Here is a 24120-nt window from a genome sequence, read left to right on the forward strand (position 1 = left end):
ATTGGAGGAAGCGACGGGGTCTCTATTGTTTCAGAATTTACATTTATACTATGGAACAAGCACGTTTCCATCACTGCTCAAATCTTTGTCTCGGCAATAATAGAAAAAGTAGAACCGTGGAAGTATATATCCATTTTCAGGTCCCACATAGAAGAAATATTCCGCATCTTAATAAGGCAAGTTATAGGCTCAGCGAGGGGGTATCTGAGGCCCATGCATTCAACATTAACCGACCTGATGATTGCTTATTGGTTACTCCCTCCGTCCCTGAAAACTGCAATTTTTAGAGTTGTTGTAAGTTAAACTTTTAAAACCTTGACCAAATTTATGGAAAAAACGCTAAGATTTATAGTACCAAATTAATAACATTAGATTTATCATTGAATATATTTTTATGAGATACTCATTTTATGTTATACATATTGATACTCTTTTCTATAAAGTTGGTCAAAGTTAAACAAGTTTAACTGGCACGGATTCTAGGAATTGAAGCTTCCAGCGACATAGGAGTACTTCTTCATTAATTTACGCTTAACCAACTGAGGTAACCCCTCGTAACAATGAAAAAACAAAACACGGTCGTAGGTACGCTGGACGTCGGATATGTGAACACAGACCAGCCAATAATGAGCCGCTGAATTGCACAAGGACCTTTTCCGCTGGCAAAATTCCTTCGCCTTGCGCATGCTGTTGTTCTGCTCGTCGCTCGCTTGATGAATTCGAGCTGGTTTCCGCCGCTAATAGGCCGCGGATTACGTATATTATTATTTAGCATCAACTGAGGAGACCCAGCAGGCCAGCACCGCGATGGCTGATGTATGGTACGGAGTAGTATGATTGTGACGCACGCATCGGATTCCACTCCGTTCCAGCGGGAGGCAGCACATGGGCGCCTTGACTTAGGCCTGCACCCGTTCCCCACCTACGAAAGCAAGGGATTTGTAGCCTGTACTTGCCTTGATGCCTTTCCCTTGCCGGCCTGTTGATAATGAGACTGTTTTATTTTTTTTTCAAAAGGCCTTGTTTAGTTCACCTAAAAACTAAATACTTTTCAAAATTCTCATCATATCAAATCTTCTGATATATATAAAATATTAAATATAAATAAACATAAAACTAGTTACACAGTTTGCCTATAAATCGTAAGATAAATTTTTTAAGCCTAGTTGGTCTTGTTTAGTTGCCTTTTTTTTTGGGAAATGCTACTGTAGCACTTTCGTTTATATGTGACAAACATTATCCAATTATAAAGTAATTAGGCTCATAAGATTCGTCTCGTAAATTACAGGTAAATTGTGCAATTAGTTTTTATTTTCATCTATATTTAATATATGTATATGCCGTAAGATTCGATGTGACGGGAAATCTTGAAATTTTTTGCAAACTGAACAAGGCCTTAGTTTATGATTGGACAATAATTGCCAAATAAAAATAAAAGTGATACATTACTTAAAACAAAAAAATTCGAACGAAACAAGGCCTTTTTTTTTCCTGCCCCTGCTTTTGGTCGCACGTGACGTGACAGCGGCGTGACTGCCACACTGTGCAACTCCATACACAGTCACGACAAAGAGTAGAGTATTGGCTAATAATGTGCTAATAATATATAGGAGTAGTACGTATTAGTGAACTCTAATGTTTTGAGATGACGGCGCATTTTCACAGTTAGGCCTTGTTTAGTTCGCATTTTTTTTGTTTTTGGGTACTGTAGCATTTCGTTTTTATTTAACAAACATTATCTAATCACAGAGTAACTAGGCTCAAAAGATTCATCTCACAAATTACAGGTAAACTGTGCAGTTAGTTTTTATTTTCGTCTATATTTAATACTCCATACATGCGACTAAAGATTCGATGTGATGGAAAATCTTGAAAATTTTTGCGAACTAAACAAGGCCTTAAGTGAAGTGAACTGGAGGTTTGCTAGCCATGGGCCGTGGCGGGCCAAGCCCAAGGCCTGGCGATGCTGCACAGGGAAAAGACGACCACATCCTCCCCTACGCCGGCAGGTCACAGGTGGCCCTAGCCTGGGAATGGGATAGGAACGAACGAATGCAGGAGGAACGGAAACCGACAGTACGATGCGAAATTCCGTTCCCGGCCGGCCGAGCTTGTGCCAAAAATTATTGTTGCCTGCTCTTGCTCTGTTCCGTTGGGCTGTTGTCGGGCCAGAACCAGAACCAAGAACCATCTTTACTGCTCCCTTTTCTGCCTCCTCTTCAATACTACCGGGATGAGAGCAGAGCAGCAAGTGCCGAGTGCAAAGTGAAGGATCGCACCATCTTTTTTATCCATGGGCGTTCCGATCCTTCGCGTCGTGACATCACATCACATGCGCCGGGGAGAGTCCACTGATGGCTGCACCCGGCTTTCCTGTGCAGCCGCTTTGAGTGCGATGAGGTCCTGAGGATGATCGATCGGCGGCAGACGCAGACCAACCACATGGAGATTGCTCGCGGCTCGCGGCGCACGGAAGATACAAGAGAGAAAAGCTTGGTGCCCAACTGCCGCATCGGTGCAGCAGCCACCGTGCACGGGAAGAATGCATGCAGTGCAGGTGCAGCCGGTCGATCGCTTTGGTGCCAAACCACCTGCCCGCTTCCTTTTGTTGGGATCGACGACAAGCGCTCGCCGCCGGCCGGCTGCTCCGTTCCTTCTTCGCTTGCTTCCAAAGCCAAGTCGTTGTGCCAGGCTCAGATCGGGGAGGGGGATTGGACGGGGAGGGTTTCCCGAATCGGGCCGAGCGGCGTGCGCTTGCTGCTCGTGCGGTCTCATGATGGCACGCCCGGATGCGGATGGAAAAGGCCGACGCTGTTGAAAGCAAGGCGAGCGGTAATCATGAGACCGTGTGACGGAACTGGCGTGCAGCTGCAGGTGCAGGGACACGACTGACGCGCACAGTGCCCGCCGCGTAGCACAGACGTGTCCGGGCCCTATTGGCATTGCTCTGGTTCCCTCCCAGGTTTATATTTTTAAATAATAAATAAATGGAAATGTCCCTTTTCATAAAAGAAAAGGTGTAAAAGGATAATAAAGTCAAAGTGGCCCAGGCCAGAGGTCCAAGCTAGCGCCCGGCCCACAAGTTTCTACTGGGCTGTTCAGGTGTTCTTGGCCCAACGACATGCACGCAGTCGTCTGTCTGGACTTCCGGAGAGAGTGAGATGGCATGAGGTTGCGGAGAAACGCTGTATGCAACCTGAACAAATTCAGTGCACTAGCATCGCTCCATTTACACAGAACGAGAACGGACAGCTGAAGCATGAATTCATGATGACGAAAGAAATGCTGAGCTGGCATTTCCGAAAACACACAGTGGCTCCAATTATTAGTACATTATTCTGTTCAATAATAAATAAAAAAGAAGGGTGCGCGATTAATTCACACTAAATTCAAAGATCACCTTCGCCTGGAACTGGAAACTCCTCTGCCCTTGCGTTTAGTACCACATGTAGTAGTACGCTTCGTTTTGGATTTCGGTACGGCGCACTTGGGGCACAGCCAGTCGTCGTCGGGGACAGCGTCCAGCGGAGGGTCGCAGCAGTCGATGTGCATGCCGATCCCGCAGCCAGTCTCGCCGTCCTCGTCGCCGCAGATCAGCATCACGTCTCCCCGGTCCTTCTGGCCACACACCGAGCAACTCAGGTCCTCCTCCGGATCGTCCTCGTCGTCTTCCGATGGTTTTGACCTCACCATGGCCATCTCTTGCTGGTTCTTCATGAGTTTCTCAAGAGACTTGTTGGCCAGGTGGTTCGTCTTGAAGAGAACATGCCGGTCGAGGGGTTGGCCAGGCTTGCAGACGTACTCGACCAGATAATCCGCGCTGACACAGGGAATGCCGTGACTGATGAACTGCTGAACCCATGCGTCTGCTCTTGGTATGGTCTCTGATACTACGGCAAAGTCAACTCCGGAGTCTAGGAATCGAGTGTATGGCGGCAATGTTGCTAAAATGACGCCGTCACCAGCTTTTACTGCACGCTTTACTGTGTCCTGGAAAGAAAAGGAACTCTAGATTTAGAAAATGTGAAACAAAATCAAAACCCCAAAAATATTTAAGATGATAGTCGATTGACCTATAGTGCAACACTAGTTTCCACAGGCACCTTAGGGTCACAAGGCCGTAGTCAAATGAGTTGACTATAACTAAAGAATTATTACCAGAGTTGGTGATATGAGCTGTCCATAGACAACGATCTGCATTCTGTAGAAGGCACCATGACCCATCTGCTGCCTTATATTTCGCCATTTTCTAGGAGCGTCAAAGCTGATTGTTTGTCCATCATTAAAGCCTGTACCAAACCATTCAAATGGTTCTTCATCCAGGAACTTGCCAGCCTCAATGCACGAGGTCAAGTACTCTCTCTTGAGTATCCACCTAATTGGAGAAAGATGCTGTGAGCATTCAGGTTTTGTGAAAAGACAACTTTCCCACACAATCTCGAAAGTACGATAAAATTTTGGCATAATAAACTAGCAAATAAAGTTAATATGTTCAAGCAAGCCATACACGCACATCCATATCTTTCACTGATAAATGGTCATATAATTAATGTTAATAAGTACTTTAAGATGTAAAGTTTGTAAACTCATAGTAACCTACATAATAGTCCTAACCTGCCTGCTGCAGCTGCTGCAAAGAACTTCTCGGTTCTCCTCAGAGGGTCTGGAGCAATGAAATGTGTTGCTTGATACGACCAATGATGTGAATCCCTACAAACTCGTCCCTTCAAGCGTCTAAGTATTGAGCGATAATCCCTTCTCTGCTGACGATTTCCACTTAAAATAAATAATGCAGGTTCACTCGTGATCAAGGTTCCAGATTCACTTATTTTTTCCCTTTGGTGCTTACTGAGCACAAGTGTGCTTTTCTTCATTGATTCTGCATCAGATATGGAACACAAACTGCCAGTTCTATCTGGTTTAGAGTTGAGATCACTACAGCCTAGTCTGTTCTCCTTTTCATGAGCTGAAGTCAGAGCTTTATTTCTTTTGCTGCTTCTCAACTTAGAATTGTATGGTCCTTGCTTGTCTATCGTGCAAGAATCTTGGCAAAACAGTCCAGATACCTCTCTCCTCACATCCTTATTGGACTTCTCAGATTCTGGATCAGCAATTACTTTGTTGATATTGCATGAAATACCTTCAGTTCTCTTTGATGAAAAAGCTTTTGTTTCAGATGTGATGGCACTACCAACTTTGCCAAACTTGCCACCAGACTTGTCTTCTACAGTTTTTATTTTCCTCTTGGCAGCTGCATTCCTAATTCTGGCATTTGATACGGTCTTGGGAGAAAGTGTTTCACAGTCATTAACACTTGCATGACCAGGAATTTTTTTAGGCCAGTCTTCATCTTCAACATTGCCTGAGGGAAACCAATCATCAAACAATGAACCAGCAGCCACTGTCTCAGCTTTGACCATTAATGTATCATTGCTCATATTGGTGTCAGATTTCAATGACCTCTTCACAGCTCTATTCCTTACTCTAGTGTTTGGTATTTTCTTAGGTGAATTTCTTTGTTGTTCATTAGCATTTGCAGTGTCAAGATTTTTTGTGGGGTTTATCTCAATATTTTCTTGGGGCATCACTTTACTGAACTGCAAACTAGAACCTACCCATGTACCATCTATCTTGGTGCAAGCACTTCGTGTCCTCTTTGCAACAGTATCTGTCACTCTACAAATAGGTGCTTTCTTTGGAGGATTTATTTTGAGTTCAGCTGCACATGCTGCGCTGTTGCCATTTTTAGAGACTGGGCCAGCATGCTCATGATGAATCATCACTTTGGCAGGCGAGGATTCAGGAACAACTTTCTTATCACTGTTGATAACTGATCCTTCAGACTCAATATTAGCACTCAGATGCCTCTTGACACCAGCATTCCTTCTTATAGTAGTTGGTGCTTTCTTTGAATAACTCGTTTCAGCCTGGACATTCCTAGAAGTGTTTTGAAATTGTTGCGTGCTTTCTTTCACAGTGGCATCAGACACCACCTTCTTAAGTTCAGAACTTGATGCCACTGCCACTTCATTACCATTCACTTTGACTGGATCGGCTATCCTGTTGCCAGCATTTCCATAATAGGGTACAACTTGTGAATTATTTGAACTGTTTACAGATTTTTCATGTGCCTGATCCTTTGTGCAGGCATTTCCTATCTCATTCAAGCAATCTTGATTTACTGCATTACCACTAATTTGTGTACTTTCCCCATCCTTATTCTGAAACTGAAAACCTGCACTTGTTTTACCATCTTGAACAGTGGCTGAAGAACTCATGGTGCATTTACTTTCTGTCGTTGCTTTGAATGACATTCTTGCTTTCCGTAAAGATTTTACATTCTTATCACTTGAAGAATAGTCAGGAAGCTTGATTCCACCGATGGGACCACCATGCTTGAGAGAAGTCTTCCTAGATCTTGTTTGTTTGCTTGTAGAAAAGCTAGAGTGTTGATTTCCCAAATTAATAGCATTAGTTTCAACTAGATTTATCCTTTCAGATGAAACATTTGCTGTTTCAGATGCACCACTCAGTCTACTCACAAATGGAGAATCTAAAGGACCAGTTTCTGACACAAGATCTTCCTTTTGCAAATTTAAGCAAGCTGGGGAGACTAAGCTCTTCCTTTTCTCAGCATATGTACCATCTACTCCATCCTCATTCTTAGTGTTTTGATTGCCTTGAATGCTCTGAACATCAGCATGTTCAACAACCTTTTGGTGTGCTGTTTCTAATGAAGAAATATTGGGGTAACCTCTCAGTGTGCTTTCTTCAGCTCTCTGAGGTGATGCCATATGGTTAACTGAATGCCCTTCCTGTAAAAATGACTTCCGATAGGCCTTTTTATCATTACTTGTGTTCTTGATGTTGTTAGACATGGAATCACTGCCAGGTTTTGGATTGGACTCATGATTGTTGAGCTTGGAATCAACATTTAACTGACCAGGTGCTGCGATATGAATACCTGAGGGTCCATCCTTCTCCTGATGTTGCCATTTGTCATCTTTTGATGAATCAAGCTCATCCACAGACTGATTTCCTATCAAAGGGCTGGTCAATAAGACTTCAGCTACATCGGTTTGATCATGGCTAGCAGAATATTTTCCAGAAACATGATCTGTATGGACTTTTAGAATACCCAGGGTCCCATTTAAGGTATCTACATGGTGATTTCTAAAAACAGTCATTTTGCTTGTGCTTGGAGGACCTAGAACACCACTTGCAAGGTCCTGTGTCCTTGCACCAGCATATTTTTCTTTAACTTCCTGCAGATTCGGACTATCTGTGTTCCTTACTATATCTTTCTTTTCACCGGAAGACTGAATGGGTGCAAGTATATCAGCTTTAGCAGAACTTGCCAATAAACCAGAGTCAGGACTGTCTTGGCCTGTAATATGATGTGTCTTGCTGTCTGCATCTTCTATATTCATGATATGAACAGAAGGACTTTGAATGGGTGCAAAGACATCAATCTTAGCAGAAACTGCAACCATAGAGTTGGCACTGCTTTGACCTCTAATATCATGTGTCTTGTTGTTTGCATCCTCTGTATTTATGATATGGTTAGGAGTGTTCAAATTCCTTCCTGCCACCACCTCTCTGTTACCACTGTGAATGATAGATGATCACTTTGATAAATCGACATCAGGCTTGATAAAAGTTTCCTCGAAATTTTTTCAGTTGAAAAGTGCACCTGACACTGGGCCTATAATTCATTGACCCTGGATCCGATGCTTCTGCTTCATGTTCAGAGTCAATGGCTTGTGCATCCATTAACTCTCGCTCCCAGCCACTGTGGAATTAGTTTTCAATGCATTCTATTAATATGTTATACCGTGACCAATTCTAACTGGGATTCTTTTTTTTTAAAAAAAAAAGAAGACCAGGAAATTCAAAGAAAAAACAGAGAACAAGTACTGCAATTATACTTACCTTTTGCTATAATCACTGACTGGGAGAATTTTCCATGCCTTTAAGCTGAAATAATGAAGAGGGTGAATGAAAACATATGCAATCCGATTAACATATTGATTTTTCTATTAAATCAGGAAAGGTGGTTTCAAAATACCAATCTTCCAACCACCGGTGATTAACAAGTTTGATGTTCACCTTTTTTGCAACCTCATACTTGTCACCTAGCATTATATGGAAAATCAAGGTGTGAAATTCAACCGCACATAACAAAACTACCTACTATCATGGTATATGCATAGTCAAAGAAATAAATGACCAAAAACAGACATCTCATAGACATAATAATTATGTTGTTGTATTATTTCGCTGAAGTTTTTTTGGATGCTTTCTATTGTCAAATAACATCTGGACATAAGTTACAAATTTCCTCCAGTTCTGTATCGCAAAAATACAAAACATGGTTCATAAGGTTAAACCTTTGTATGGTTCACATAAAAATTAAACAGGAGAAAAGTCCAAACTGTTATTTTACCAATGAATTCTACAACCAAAAACACAAATGATGAGCTATAAATGTACATTATGGACAAACTTAAAAACATAACTCCATTGCTAATTAGATATAATACTCTCAACTATTTAACTAATGTTTAATCATTTATTAGAAAGAGCATTGTGCATCTCACGTTAAAGTAGATGAAACCAATATAAGGATAGCTTTGTTTAGTCCTGCCAATGGATATTTGTACCCAGTCCCCAGATACATACCTATGTGCAATGGTGAGGGCATGGGTAGAAATCGACCTACCAATTAGGGTATGGGTATACCCACACATTATCCATTTGTCCAATTTTTTTCCATAGCTCAGCTGCTTCTCTTGATATTTGTCAGCGGCTGAGCACCATTGGTTCCTGAAGCTGGGACAATCTTTTCTACATTTTGTTGGTCGCCTATGTTGAAGTATATAAATCAATCCCCCTTTCCCTATCAGCTTAACCTCTAAAGTTTGGGTTTGGGTGTGGGTGGCCAACGCATACCACCCAACCACCACATACACATACCAACGGCATGCCAAGGTTTGGTAGACAAGTACAGAGAACTAGTTATGAAGTTCCATGGGAGCAAAGAGCAACATGTGAATGGCTTGTTATAACAAAATTCAGAATAATATCTATATGTATTGCACGGTTTGACTGATAAAAGAAACAACACACCTTCGAATTTATAACAAATAAGGTGAGTGACCGCATTTGCTATCAAAGGTTTTGAGAATCGGGCTCCCATCAATGAAACCATTTTCTGCATCAAAACATTAGGAGAATAATGTCTCAAGCACAAATCGGGCTCCCATCAAAGAAACCATTTTCTGCATCAAAACATTAGGAGAATAATGTCTCAAGCACAACTACAGTACCCAAGAGCTTCTGCGTGAACACAACACATTAGTTTCTTATTTGAATGCAGAATGTATAACAAACGCAAGTAACTTTTTGTATCTACTCCTTCCCGTTTCAAAAAGGTGGCATTTTTTAGTTCTGTGCAGTCAAATTGTTTAAATTTTATGTGCAATGGTGCTCATAACCATATAAATAAAACTGGGAGGGTGCTACCATCATATCTTCCCGATAGCTTTTTTGGTAACCCGTCAAGCATATAAGCAATGATGGAGCACCCGGTATTCCCTTCAAATCTCTCATCGGCCAATACATAACCTGGAAAAGGCTGAACATGGTCACAAAACTAAACCGTGGCTCTGATGAAGAAACGGGAGCACAAGTGCCCGAGCAATTAGCAGCAAAAGCCGACCCTATCAGCATCAGCAAGCACCCCGCAATCCAAGCTGTCCTCCACCCACAGCCCGTTGACGACCTTCTTCCCTTGCGCCCGCGCGGCCACGCACGTCGGGTCATCCTGCGAAGAAGAACTAAATCAGAGCCCGTTCCCCATCCAAGCTCACCAAGACAGAGGAACCAATTTGCAAACCAAACTCACGTAGATGAGGTTCCACACGACCACGTGTGTGCACCCGTTGCCCGACGGCCCCGCGTCGGCGCCGCCGCGCCGCACCATCTCCGACCGGTACTGCACACGGAACGACGGACGCCGTCGGAGCTTTATCAGCCAGATCGTCGCAAACCGCAGCCAAACTGGGGCTGCGGAAGCAAAATGCAAGGACGAGGCGCGGGGTGCCAATGCCACGCACGCACCTGGGACGCGTCATCGCTGTTGAATCCGACCAGCAAGAAGCGGACGCCGTCGAACAGGTGCTTGTCGCCGATGTCGTCGTCCGTGCCAGGCGAGGGCGAGGCCATGGTGGGCAGTGAAACAGCGGGATCCGGAGGGGGTGTGGAATCGTTAAGATTTGGGATTGGGGATTGTTCTTGCTCGAGCTGCGCGCGCGGCGGCTTACCGGAGATGGGAAATCTCGAGGGGAGGTCACTAGGTCAGGACTCAGGAGAGAGGGGGAGAGAAAAAATCAAATGCGGATTCCTGTTTCGGAGGGAAATGAAACTAATCTTGTGGCCCGGGAGGTACCTTTTGGTAATGGGCCTTATTTTTCTTCTGTTCTTTGGACGGGTGGCCTCAGGGTCTGTTTGGACCTTAAAAAAAAAAGGAAAATCCAATTTTCCTTTTCCAACTTTTACGAGAGTTCGCTTTTCCTTTCCCAGTTCCAAAACCGGAGAAATCATCTTTCTTAACTTTTTAAACCATGCATTTTATCTTTCTAGATCGATTGAAGGCGGTTTTGCTACAGTGAACGGTGGTTTTGCTTTTTTCTTTTTTAGTTATTTCGGCTAAATCTTTGAGAAATTTTAATAAATCCCAAAAAACTATAAAACGAAAAATTCTAATTTTATTGGACTGCACATGAGTAGATCTACCCAATGAATATATAATATGAGAATAAAATTTAGAAAACTGAGGATTTGCATTCTAGGGGAACATTTTTAATATCCAACCACATCATTCTTATACGAGTATAATCCAACTATTTGGTCTAACCCTACCATTTAGGACACGTACAAATAAAAAAAGTATTAGCCCCATGTTACAGTTAGGCCTTGTTTAGTTCTAAATTTTTTTGTGAAATGGGTACATGAATGCAGCAGTTTTTTACTCTCTCTCATCACAAATGCATCCTTCATCGTGTGCTTCTCCTGTGCGTCAGTGGAAGACAATATGGTTCTTCTGCAAGCTACTAGAGTTACCGCGAGACCACAAACAAACATGACATGGAATATGGATGCAGAGGTGGAGGCCGTGACAGTATGCCATTTGAGAAGGCCTTAAGATAGCTCTTGCACAAAGACATCGTTACCTTATCTAGCTCATCAATGTCCCAAACCCACAAAAGAGAAGCAAAAGAACACAAACAAGAGAGATGGCTCTAGCGATGATGAGAAGAAGAAGAAGAAGAAGACAAGCCATGCAAGAAGAAGCAATATCACAAGAAGAAGAAGAAGAAGAAGAAGAAGAAGAATGAATGGCAAGGCTCGCCTACTCTCGCCAGCGCTGTCTTTCTCGTGCTCCTCGCACGCATTTAGAGCGCTCGTCTCACCTGGGATGGCTAACATTTTTTTAGGGGTGGGTTAAGTCAGAATAATCTGAAAAAATTCTTTAGTAGGAATGTAGATCGTATTGATCCAGACACAAGCTAAAATGAGATATCTCACATGAAACCATATTGTCTATGTAACCAAACAAACAGATCCAACTCCCTCCATACATTGATGGACAGGGTGTACAAGAGGTATCTGATGACTAAAGGGCCTCTTTGGCATAGCTCGCAGCCCCACTTTCACTCTCATCTTCCGCGGAGCTCTGCAAAACATTTAAAATGCATCTTGATTTTGGTGGGGAGGTGACGAAAATCACTTCTCCAATTATACTACGGGCTAGGAGCTAAAAAAAACCCTGCTCTCCACCGCTTCCTGCTAGTTCCTATTTATTTGCCACATGAATCACTTCAAAATTGATTCTCATCTTGCTTTCCACCAGAATCACTTCTTCGGAGAATTAAGTGAAGTTTAAGAATAAGAAGTGGTCCTAAAAACCCTCCCATAAGCGGACAGCTTCTAGAAGTATATACTGGTAACGCATAAACAATGTAGTTAGCTTGCACATAGGCACGGAACATGAATCTGACCTAATAGCTGCTAACGATAATAGTATGGCCAACTCTGGGGAGAACGAGAGCATGCAAAAGTAAACCGAGAAGCACGGCACAGGGGCCTGAGGCCTCCCCCACGTTCGTGTTTCCCCACCAAACAGCAACACAGAGGGAATTCGAGACGCCCGGCCAAAGTTAACATTCACCAACGAGCAGTCATTATACGAGCAAACCTCTAGTAGGTACTCCCTCCATTCCAAATTGTAAGTCATTCTAAGAATCTTGGAGAGTCAAAGCATTTTTACGTTTGACCAAAATTATAGAAAAAAATATTAAGATTTGTAACGTAAAATATAATTAAGAAAGAATCTAATGATACTTAGTTAGTACTATAATAATAATTATTTTATAATATAAATTTAGTCAAACTTAGAAAAGTTTGACTCTCTAAGATTCTTGAAATGACTTACAATTTGGGATGGAGGGAGTACAAACTACTCAATCTCAAAGAGAGCCGCTCAATTCAGATATATACTTGTCGAGCTGTCATACCGTACGTCGAACCCTGCCGTAACTTCTGTGGTCTTCTCGCTATCTCCACACGCAACCATGAAAATGAACGGGGCGAAATGCCAGTGGAAAAGAGCGGGCAGGTCAGGTAGGTTTGAACCCTCTCCTAGTACAGTCCATGTACTCGGTAGCCAGATTTTGCTTGCTCCTATATATCTTGAATGAGAGATCATATCCATCTGCTGTACGTGCTCATCAGGTACGTTCGTGAAAAAAGAAGAAGATCGAGATTGATCTGTGTTGACGCTGCCCCTTCGCCGATGGGTGGCCACTCCGCTCGCCACAGTCGGCGCTGGTGCGGCCGTTTCGTGGCCGTCCTTTTGCCTGTGCCTGTGCGCGACTTCCTGCAAACCAGGTGCATATGCTCGTCAATCAGCCCATGCAGGCATGCACCCGCCAAGGAGCACAGACAACACCTTGGCATGTCAAGGTTTATTACTACTTGTTCATGTCTAAATCCCGCGTGGCATGCAGATGATCTCCCAATGGATCCACTGCCGAACTTGCTGCCGATCGACGAGGTCGTCGCTGCAGTGCTTCGAGGACGACCAGGTAGTACTCCTACATATAGCCTGTGGTGTGATCGATCCCGTGCACTATCTGTTGTTCTCCTGATGTGCGTACGCGCGTGCAGGTGTACAGCTGCTGCGAGGCCACGTACAGGCTGAACCCATCAGGGATCATCGCTGTTCCCATCGGTGCTGTGGACTACTACTGCGCGGCGGTGCGTGCGTGCGTGCGTGGTGGAGACGGAGGACGTGCTCAACTGCGTCGCCAGTGCCCTGGACGGCTTCGCCTTCTACAACGGGCCTCCATGGAGGACGTACGTGCGCTACGCACTCCGGCGGGGATGCAGCCACACGTGTTCGTCTGTTTGACGATTCGACCAACATGGTGCATGCGGAACCGCGCCAACTAAGCTCGTCTTCGTGTCTGTGTGCAGGGGACTTCAATGATCTGGAGCCGCATCTGGGCGACTACCCTGACATCGATCTATGGTGACGACGAACGCAGCTTTGGCAGCAAAGGTCGTTGCACCTCCTCTGGGGTTGGGTTGCTCGCGTTTCTTGGTGGTGCGGGGCTGTTCCTCCTTGGCCCTTGAACGAAGACATAAAGAATTTACCCGCGTAAATAGTGTAGCTAGTAGCTAGTTTGTTTTTATCATAATTCATAACCACTATATAGAAGATTTTTGTAGATTGTTTTGTTTGGTTGTTGGACTGTAATTGTTTCCTCCTGATGCTCTCCAATCCTGTTCACATAGCTTAAACCGACAGTAATAATATATCACTGTCGGGTGGTGGTTTCACTCGACAATGACAGGAGCCATCAGTGTCGAGTGTTTAGCTTCTTGAGTAGCTAAAATAATTTTAGCTATATTGAGGAGACAACCTTCCATTTGTTTCCCTTCCGCAATTCAATGTTGGAGTTGGCTGCAAGTCCAAATTGATCCAAGTTTGGACCCCTTCCAAGTTCTAGAAAGCTTCAAGGTTCAGATTCAGACTCCCTTTTCCATGGAAATAATTATCTTAATGTGCTGGACTATATGGAAGGCCAGAAACGACATGATCTTTAGACAAATTGGGCCTAATCTGAATGCTTCGAAGCGTTTCTTCAAAGAGGAGTTGCATTTCTTATCACTTAGACTGAAGAGCAGACATCTTCCTTTATTTAACCTATGGATTGCAAGTCTGCCTTAGCTCTTTTTAGCTCAGTTCTGAGCCTTCTTTTCTTTGTTTCTTTCTTTGTTTCTTAACTAGCTCTTTTGTACACTCTTGTACTTTTAGTTTATTCAAGTCAATAAATGTAACGTGAGTCCCTACAGTTTTCTTCAAAAAAAAAATAGCAAGTGGATCCAAATGGGGCCTTGATATAGAAGAGAAATTAGACCGCTTCTGGACTGACCCAAGCACCGTACCTCCTATCTCTCGGTATGTAGCGGGCCCTCTCGGTATGTATCTCTCGAATGGTCCCTGCTGATTCCCCGAAGTAAGGCCTTGTTTAGATGCATCTAAAAACCCAAAACTTTACAAGATTTTCCATCACATCAAATCTTGCGGCACATGCATGTAACATTAAATATAGATAAAAAAGTTAACTAATTACACAATTTACCTGTAAATCACGAAACGAATCTTTTAAGCCTAGTTACTCTATAATTGGACAATGTTTGTCAAATAAAAACGAAATTGCTACAGTATCAAAATCAAAAAAAAATAGGATCTAAACAAGACCTAAATAGTTCCTCAGAAACATCATGAAACATGGTCCTAGTCGTAGCAGTCGGCCGCAGTAGTAAACGACACAAGACGCAATGAGAGTGAGCACGTGTATGGCACAGTTAGACCTTCTCTCCCAAAACGGGTGTGCACGTCAGTGAAAAACAGAATGGGGCACGTTTCAGTTAGCGTTCTGCCTGATTGGCCTCAATGATTCGCTGAGGAGGACGGAATCTGACTCTCCAAAGCAGGCAATCCCATGAATCTTGGACAGAAGGTGATGGGTACTATTAACTGTTGAGGATCTGCATGTGCTATGCCATTGAAGAGATGGCTTGCAAACCCCTGGGATAAACGAGGCGAAAGGACATGTGCCTGGGCCGCTGGACGTTGAGGCCGGACTAACGGCGCTTGAAGTTCCTTGTCGATCTTGTCTTGGTGTTTTCCGGATTTCGAACGATGCTAACTTGATCTGCTTTGGTTTCCCTTCCCGATCGATCCGTCCATGTGATGTGCGATGGAGTCGCGCGCGGAGGCATTCGACGATTCGTCCTCCGGGCCTCGGCCTCGCCTCATGGAACGGCGGTGCATGCAGGTGCAGGATGCGCGGCCCTTCATCGGATCGTCGTACCGCCCGGCCGTCCACGTGGGCCGATCGATACGGCAACACGGAGAAACGGTAGATGTCCATTGATTGATTCGTGCCGCGCGCTGATGTGGTCCGTGCAAAAGAAAATTTCTATTGTTTAGTTATTTTGTAAAATAAAAAAAAATATCAAAAAATAAAAAGTTCACAATAATTTTGTTATTTTACAAAATTAGATAGTCAGTATTAGTGGTTGGCTATATACAGCTATAAAAAAAATTAAGGGATAGCCAACTTTCTATTTTATAAAACCAAATAACATATCTGTTGGTGCCTACTTTTTGCTACACAAATTCTAAAATAGTCTCCATAACAAGAATAACCAAGCTCTTAGAGTTGCTCCCTGTTTGGTTCACGAAACCACAATGAAAATTTTATCACCTATCAACTGAATGTTTGGACATATGCATAAAATATTAAATATAGACTACTAAAAATACAGTTAGAGAATATTTTACGAAAGGAATCTTTTGAGCCTAACTAATCTATGATTGGACAGTAATTAATTAATAAAACAAAAATGCTACAATATATATTAAACTTCAACACCCTTAACCAAAGACTCTATAAATATGGTAGTGGAGGATGGAGTAATTGTTCCTTTCATAATGTCTGTATGATACTGTTAGGACATTTTCAGTGGTAACTTTCAGATAGCTAGCTAGATTGAGCTTAGAAATAAAAAAACACTATAGGTGTATTTGAGCCGCAGTAAGAGAGTTATTTCTTATAAGTTATACTATACTAGCTAGCGCTATTTGATATCTTTCTGTTAGTCAATATAATTCTTTCTAGACTAGCTATTTAAAAATCACTGGGACGCCCTGGCAAGGTGAAAGGTGCTGCGGTGATATCACAAATAAAGGGTTAAAGAAAACTCCTGTAATAGAGGTATACATCATGTATAACAGTGCACGTTGTTTTTAGGAAAAATGCTTTTAACTATAACAACCGCATCCAAAACTGAAACTAAATCAGCTCTTCCAAACGATTTGCCAATTTGTCAGACAGCCTTATCAATTATAACTGTTTCAGTTTTGTTGTAATGACCCTAGAAAGATTATTAAAATTGATTTATTTATAATAACTCACTCCATTTTAAAACCACAACTACTACTGACCTACTCTTCTTACTACATTTTATTTTGCCCTCATTTAATTTGAAAGTGGAGTGAGTCGTTATTTTATAGTTAAAAACCATTTGTTACATCCAAGGTATTATTACGACATTTAGAGGTATGCGTGTGTCATGGGACGTTATATTAATAAACCATAATAATCCCTCTAGCTGATTTTACTTGATGCTTTAATAAACAAATAGAACTAGATGGAAGTCAAAATCCATGTCTAAAGTGTTAGATAAAGTGACCAAAGTTAATATGGAATTATGTGATGAATATATGTATAATTATATCTTTTTATGGGGTAATTTAACAGGTAGACATTTAAGATATTTCTATAGCTAATATTATACTACTGAATTTTAACTTTGTAGAGATATTATGATATCTATTTTGTTCACTAGAAGAGTACTTCTACTACAAGCACTAGGCAAAAACATAAGCCCCCTAGAAACCTTGCCCGCCCCCTCTATATTTACCATAGAAATATAATAGTCGCTAATAATCTTTGCCATCTCTTGAAGGTACCGGATCATTTTGTCGAGTTCCTTCGACGCGACCTATTGATAGCTCGTCTTCGGTCGCCACACTACAAATCATCTTGACATTGACGCCTTGAGCCTTTATTTTCTGCTTTCACAAATGTCTACTAGTCCCTGGTTTCCATATGGAACGGTGCACTTTTCATAAATTGCTTATTATCAGCTCAAGAGCATGATTATTTTTCACTTTATGACCTAGATTTTTTGGGGTTATTTCACAATACACTTTTTACAATGCCCTTGTTATATATCCTCATAAAATAGTTACATGATGATCAAACATACTTAGTATAATACTCCCTCCATTGTAGAACACCTTTCCATGGTATTGAAAGAAAATATTCCACGATACTTGTCCTTTTTTATATCAACAGTGCAATATTTACATTTTAACTATTATATTCCCTATTTAAACCTCCTATAAAAGAGAATTAGCTAATACATTGTTACATCTAATTAATAGGGCATATGTGTGGCTATTTCATTCGCGACACGTCGTGGTGTGTTTATGGACAAATCTTGCGGGAAGTGTATCTTTCAATACTAAACAATATACCACACGCCATGGTTAAAGCACCTGAGTAGCATCTAGGGCCTGAGTTTGACTCCACGTGGGAGTGAATTTAATTAATAGATCTACATTAAAAAAATTAAAAAAAATAAGCTAAGATTTCCTCTGCTGACTTCTATAAAAAATACACCACACACGCCACGTGGAGAAACGTAAGTTAGAGCAGGGGGTGGTGGTTGCAAAATTTGGCAGATGTGCCTGCGTGAAATTGACGACTGATAAAAAAAAAATGACTGTGTCTAACCTAATTCGCCATTTATGAGAAAACAAAAGGATGACAGAGATGCAAACAGAATCTGCAGATTCGATCCCGGGTCCCCGGACCCGCGGGCGGCGCCTCCTACAGGCATCGTGTTGTCCAGCTACTACCCGCCAAAATGTCCGGCAAGTTGCAAGTGCCATCAGCACCAGCAGGCAGCCACCGGTATGGCAGCATCATGCTTTAATCTCTGATAAAGGCCTGTGGCGGTTTATATTGAAGGCTTTCCCCGTCACCAGAGGGACATCATGCCGTCTCCGCGCGCTTTCCGACGACACAGACAGGAGTAGGAGACGAGGGCCGGCCGGTGATCAAATCATCCCATCCGCGACCGGCCGGAACCGCGGCTATGCGGCGCGCCTCCGGTCCACTCGATCGTCCGCGGCCAGGAAAGATGCATGGGGGCGGTCCGATCCATGGCAGTGGCAGCACATCGCGGCAAGCTAAGCGTGGGAGCTCGTCGTCGTCGTCGTCGTCGCCGCGCTGGCCAGCAGTGGGCAGTAGTAGTGGCCAGTGGCCACCCCTGCACCCACAAGTTTTTCTGCAGGTGCTGTAGGAACACGCTGCCTTTTGATCGGGAGTTGACGAGATGAATGAACTACAGTTTTAAGTAGTCACATACTCACATTAAATGGCCATGTTTGGTTCTTTTCCTCCACTTTCCAGGTGCAGAGAAGTGATTTCAGACCTCAATGCAGGGGCTAGCTAGTTTAAATTTTAATTTTGCTTACGGTGATTGATGTATCGAACTAACCACAGACGAGGCTCCACACGTGTAAACACCACGCACAGAAACTTCACATCACAAAAAACAAAATCTAGTTTCATCCCACTGGAGTTTCTTCCACAGTTGTGTCGGATCACATGCCTCCCGCTCGGACAGCGACTGGTTTATTTACGCCTTTTTTTGGACTTGAAAAAAATTTAAGTGTCTCAATTTTAGTTTTCTCTCAGACAACGATTATTATATATAATTTTTATACTAAAATTATAGTTTTCTTCATTCTGACTTTTTCGATACAATCCACAATTTTCGTACCGAGAATAAAAAAAACTCCTTAGACAAAATCACAAACCCGTATATGCTCGTATGCTCGTATGTTTTAATAAAAAAAGTCCTAGCGAATAGAGATTTATCGGATCAATTAAACTCCTATGCTCGAGCGCTGGGTTTGTCCTTTCACTACCGGAAACGCGAGCTTTGTCGAGAGTCCGCCTTTGCCGAGAGCCAGACGCTCGACAAAGACAGCCTTTGCCGAGAGCCCTGTCATCCTCTCGGCGAAGAGCCTTTGCCGACGGCCAGGCTCTCGGCAAAGGTCAGCTTTGCCGAGAGCTGAGCTCTCGGCAAAGGCAAGCCCTCGGCAAAGATGTCGTGCCGTGAACGGCTGCCGTAGTCGTCACCTTTGCCGAGAGCCGTGCCGTTAGGCTCTCGGCAAAGAGGTGACCTTTGCCGAGGGCAACTGCAGGCTCTCGGCAAAGACCCCCTTTGCCGAGGGCTAGCACTTGCCCTTGGCAAAGATTGAAGTTTTTTTTTGACTTTTGTGCCTAGACTTTTTCTATAGCCTTTGCATATTATATACAAGCACATGTTAAAATTTGGGAGCTTTTTATAACATTTTGCTATATTTCATCAATTCATTTATTTTCTTTGCATTTTTTTGAAAAAGTAAATTTGAACTGCAGGTGCATGAAATAATAAAATATAGCCATTCGAAAAATGGTACTCATGTTTGAGAGTGTATTTTGAGGCTATATCCATAAACTCACCAAAAAGTTTGAATGTCTTTCTTTGCATTCTGAAGGACATGTACTCCGAGGCGCACATCTAGTGTGTCATCTCCTACCACCATGAGGTGCTTGGCCAGAAGGTGACAAAGAAACAGGCCAGGGAGATGATCATGTTGCCCGACACTGATATCACCAGAGAGCAGTACATGCAGATAAGTAGGGAACATTTATTCTGCCTTTAAAAATAAGTATGAAACATTAATTCTCATTCATCTTGTGACATATCAAATGCACGTTGTCATGCAGTTTCCTGCTGATTGGTGCAAATCACACACCGACTGTTGGGCTCAGATTGTGGACTCGTGGCAGAGGCCGGAGGCGTACGTGGAGCGCAGAAGAAGACGGGAGAACCGCCTGGCTGCGACGAGAGGGGCGTCACACCACCAGGGGAGCGTGCCCCTCCCAGGGTACATGGACACATATGTATGTTTCTTTTTTTTGTTTGTTTATTTATTTTTGCTAACGCTTTATTCTCATTACATTTAATCAACCTTGTTTGTGTTTTTCTCGCAGCGCGAGCGTCGGATCCGAACAACGTCTACAACCCACAGGACGGGCCCGATGCATACACCAACACTGCCGCCTACGAGAAGATGTCTGCGTACGCCACTGCAGCTTGCACGCGCCATGGGGATGACTTCGACCTTACCACCAAGCCACTGGACACGGACTTGCTCATGAGGACGGGAGGAGGGAAGCAGCACGGCCGGTACATGATTGCCCACAGCGCAATCAACCCGGCCACCGTACCCACGCTCCGCGAGGTTCGGCAGGGGAGCAGCTCGACCTCCGACGTCCCCATACGGCCTCGTCAGCCGAGCTCCGTGCAGCAGATAGCTGCGATGCAGGTAACTACAGCTTTATCCATCGTCCATTAGTTTTACATATATACATCTTCTTTTGCATTGTTTAACCATTGCACGTGTAATCTTCTTTTGCATTGTTTAACCATCGACGAAAGCTAGTCGGCAGTCTACCTTGGGGTATACCCACGGTAGTAGTTTATCGGTAGACGGTGCGCAAACTACGAACTCGATGGTGACGCAAGACACGGACAAGCTTTTTATCCAGGTTCGGCCGCCGAGTTGGCGTAATACCTACGTCCTGCGTCTGGTTGTATTGAATTGTGCTGAGAGAATATGATGTGTATAGTCTGTCCTCTAGGGGACCCCTGCCCTCCTTATATATCCTGAAGGGACAGAGTTACAAGCAAAGTATCCTATTTGGTACAAAATCTTGTAGCATTGCGGTGCACGCCGACCAGTCGTGCGCCGCACGTCTTCATCTTGTGGGCCGAGCCACCTCTGATGGTGCGGCCCATATAGGCCCGTGAGGGTATAGGGGTTTATACCCCCACAGCTAGTCCCCGAGCACCATGTATTGTGATGTAACACGCCGTCTTGAGCTTCTTCGATCAGCGAGGTTTGACGTCTTCAATAAACAGGAAAGTCGCCCAAACAGTTGCAACGGTATTTTGACCAACTCAAAAGACAGTTGATCAACATTGACATCGAAGAAGCAGGTTGTTCAAAGAATGCATGGTGCTCTTAATTAAAAAAGATTTCTTTCCTGGTGAAGTGTGCCCACTTTACTTTTCTGAAAAGTATAGTCTTTCAAAAAGCAAGCATATTCACCGCAAGGTGAAGTGTGCCCACTTAGTCCCCGAGCCTGGTAGTAGGTGACGTAGGCACGTGGTGCCAGGGTCAAAAGAAAAGTCCTCAAAGAAATTCTGAAACTGAGATGCATCGCCAGATGCATCGTACCGATGTAGTCCCCGAGCTTGCTGGAAGGCGAAGTATGAGCCTTGTAGCAAGGTCTAAAAAATTGAATTTACCAGTCCCCGAGCATATCATGCTCGTATGCAATTGAATAGACTAATCGACCAGTCCCCGAGCATAGAACGCTCGGTGGTCGGTACAGTCTCCGAATTCTCAAATTGGTGGGCTGGTCGACCAGTCCCCGAGCGTATAGTGCTCGGTGGTCGGTGCAGTCCCCAAGCTCTTAAATTGGTGAGCTGGTCGACCAGTCCCCGAGCGTATAGTGCTCGGTGGTCGGCACAGTCCCCGAGCACGGCGTAGGGACCGGTGGACAAGTCCCCGAGCGTGGTTGGGAACGTAAACGTGCTCGGTGGTCGGCACAGTCTTCGAGCATAGCATAGAGAGTAGTCGACAAGTCCCCGAGCGTGGTTAGGAACGTAAACGTGCTCGGTGGTCGGAGCAGTCCCCGGGCACAGCGTAGGGAATAGTCGACGAGTCCCCGAGCGTAGCTTGTCGACTGGGCTAAACTCCTGAAAAATAAATATAGAGAAAATAGGTAGTACATGATGTATAAATAAACTCTAGATAAAAAATCAGCACTGAGATAAGTTTTAGACTTTTTATTATAAAATTAGCACGAGTAGTTAATTCATCCTGGAGCTTGTACCAGCTCTGGTCTAGCCAACAATCAGCATGAGGTGCGGAACCTAGACACGCGTGGGATTGCCAGCCTCGCCAGAGAGCTACTGCCGACCACCCGGAACGCAGAGGGCGGATCTCGTGCACGTGTAGGGAGGAGTCGGAGACAGTACCGGCTCTGGAAAGCTCGTGTAGGAGAAAAAACTAGTGTGGCTAAACAAAAAGTTGTTTTTGAAGGATAATAAAAAATATTATGCCAAAAATAAATAAGATATTAGAAGTGTACTTATCTTTGGATGAAAGTCTGGTCGGTGACGACAAAATTGTCTGGCCCTTGAGCTTTTGGACTTGTTATCGTGACGGTGGTCGCGGTTGTCGTAGTGCCGTTCTTCGCGGCGATTATTATTGCGACTGGTGGTCAGAGCAAGTAGGCCAAACAACTTGGTCGTTAGCCCGAGCAGATCGATGTCGTCGATCTGCCTCTCTTTGTAGTAGGGAAGCAGGTGACGCATTGTCGGCGTGGTCGGAGATGCTGCTGGTGTGGTCGAAACCGTAGCCAGCGTGGTTGAAGCCGCCGCCGACGTCGATGAAGAAGTGGTTGGCGCAGATCGGATCTACACCTCCTCCGTGGTCATGGCGGTGAAGTTGTTGAGGCTGACGGTGAACGTGAAGTCGTCCGCCATGGCCGCGAAGTCGGGGATGATGGCCATCTTGTTCGTCGGGAGAGCTGTACGCACACCCCCTACCTGGCGCGCCACTGTCGACGAAAGCTAGTCGGCAGTCTACCTTGGGGTATACCCACGGTAGTAGTTTATCGGTAGACGGTGCGCAAATTACGAACTCGATGGTGACGCAAGACACGGACAAGCTTTTTATCCAGGTTCGGCCGCCGAGTTGGTGTAATACCTACGTCCTGCGTCTGGTTGTATTGATTTGTGCTGAGAGAATATGATGTGTATAGTCTGTCCTCTAGGGGACCCCTGCCCTCCTTATATATCCTGAAGGGACAGAGTTACAAGCAAAGTATCCTATTTGGTACAAAATCTTGTAGCATTGCGGTGCACGCCGACCAGTCGTGCGCCGCACGTCTTCATCTTGTGGGCCGAGCCACCTCTGATGGTGCGGCCCATATAGGCCCGTGAGGGTATAGGGGTTTATACCCCCACAAGGAGGCTCATCGGCGAGAGCTGGCGGCCGAGCTGGCGGCCAGAGACGAGGCCCATCGGCGCCACTTGGAGGCACAACAGCAGCACACGCAGCGTCAGATTTCGGACCTAGTCGGATACTTCCAGTCCATCCAGAGCTCTACAGCGCCTCCGCTGTCTCCCTCGCTCTTCGCTCCACCCCCTGTTCCACCCCCTGTTCTTGCCCCTGCAGGCAGTCCGGTGAGTGTATATATGTTTGTCTATTGCTTTGGCTTGTGCGGCCGTCCTGCAGATACTAATGAGTTCGCTTTTATATTATGTAGCATCAGTCATGGGGTTCGAACCCGACCCCTTCTCCAGGCAGTGGGTGGCAGGTTACTACTTATGGCCACCCAAGTACGCAGCACACGTGGCCTGGTGCCCATCCGCAGCACGGCCACCCCGGGTTGTCCGGCAGCCCTCCTCCGCGCCCCGGGTACTCGTACCCGTACCCGTCGGTGCCAGGGCAGGCCATGTGGGCGCCGTGGGCAGGTGCGAGCTCTCCACACCCTCGAGGGCACTCACCCTGGTCGGCTTGGCCAGATGGGGGCTCGGGACACGACGGAGGCCACGACGACGACGGGTCAGAGTCACAGCACTAGGGGTGAGGCGCTAGCGACTTTGAGGAGTGATATTCATGTGGACTTGTGGTTTATGTTATGAACTTGTGGTTTATGTTATGAACTTATGGTTTATGTTGGACGTAATGTTAGATTTGTCATATCTATGTGGATTTGTGATATCTGTGGACTTCGATATGTTTCATGTGTGATATATATATATATATATATACATATG

At 44.4% G+C, this 24120-nt stretch overlaps 1 protein-coding gene and 1 pseudogene across 6 annotated transcripts; one reads left to right on the forward strand and one right to left on the reverse strand.

Annotated features, from left to right (window-relative positions):
* LOC8081086 (BRCT domain-containing protein At4g02110) lies at positions 3242-10521 on the reverse strand. Of its 6 annotated transcripts, XM_021451101.1 has the most exons (11): positions 10123-10520; positions 9908-9997; positions 9722-9826; positions 9526-9627; positions 9130-9214; positions 8069-8135; positions 7933-7977; positions 7694-7792; positions 4615-7608; positions 4159-4375; positions 3242-3990 (listed from the first exon to the last, which is right to left on the reverse strand). In XM_021451101.1, exons 1-11 carry the CDS (start codon positions 10225-10227, stop codon positions 3397-3399), a joined length of 4503 nt encoding a protein of 1500 aa, XP_021306776.1. In that variant the 5' UTR covers positions 10228-10520; the 3' UTR covers positions 3242-3396. The 6 variants fall into 6 exon arrangements, with proteins under 6 accessions (XP_021306776.1, XP_021306777.1, XP_021306775.1 ...); XM_021451102.1 differs by having other exon boundaries at positions 4615-7599; positions 9526-9826; positions 10123-10521; XM_021451100.1 differs by having other exon boundaries at positions 9526-9826.
* Positions 12793-14176, forward strand: LOC8081087 (annotated as a pseudogene).

The sequence above is a fragment of the Sorghum bicolor genome, chromosome 1, assembly GCF_000003195.3.
Source record: "Sorghum bicolor cultivar BTx623 chromosome 1, Sorghum_bicolor_NCBIv3, whole genome shotgun sequence".
Taxonomy (NCBI): domain Eukaryota; kingdom Viridiplantae; phylum Streptophyta; class Magnoliopsida; order Poales; family Poaceae; genus Sorghum; species Sorghum bicolor.

What these genes read in the sequence shown, in the direction of transcription:
- LOC8081086 (XM_021451100.1), bottom strand. An exon ending in GCTATCGGGAAGATATGATG is followed by an intron (nt 9,215 to 9,525) that starts GTAGCACCCTCC and finishes GTTTTGATGCAG; the next exon opens with AAAATGGTTTCATTGATGGG. An exon ending in GCAGCAGCTGCAGCAGGCAG is followed by an intron (nt 4,376 to 4,614) that starts GTTAGGACTATT and finishes TTCTCCAATTAG; the next exon opens with GTGGATACTCAAGAGAGAGT.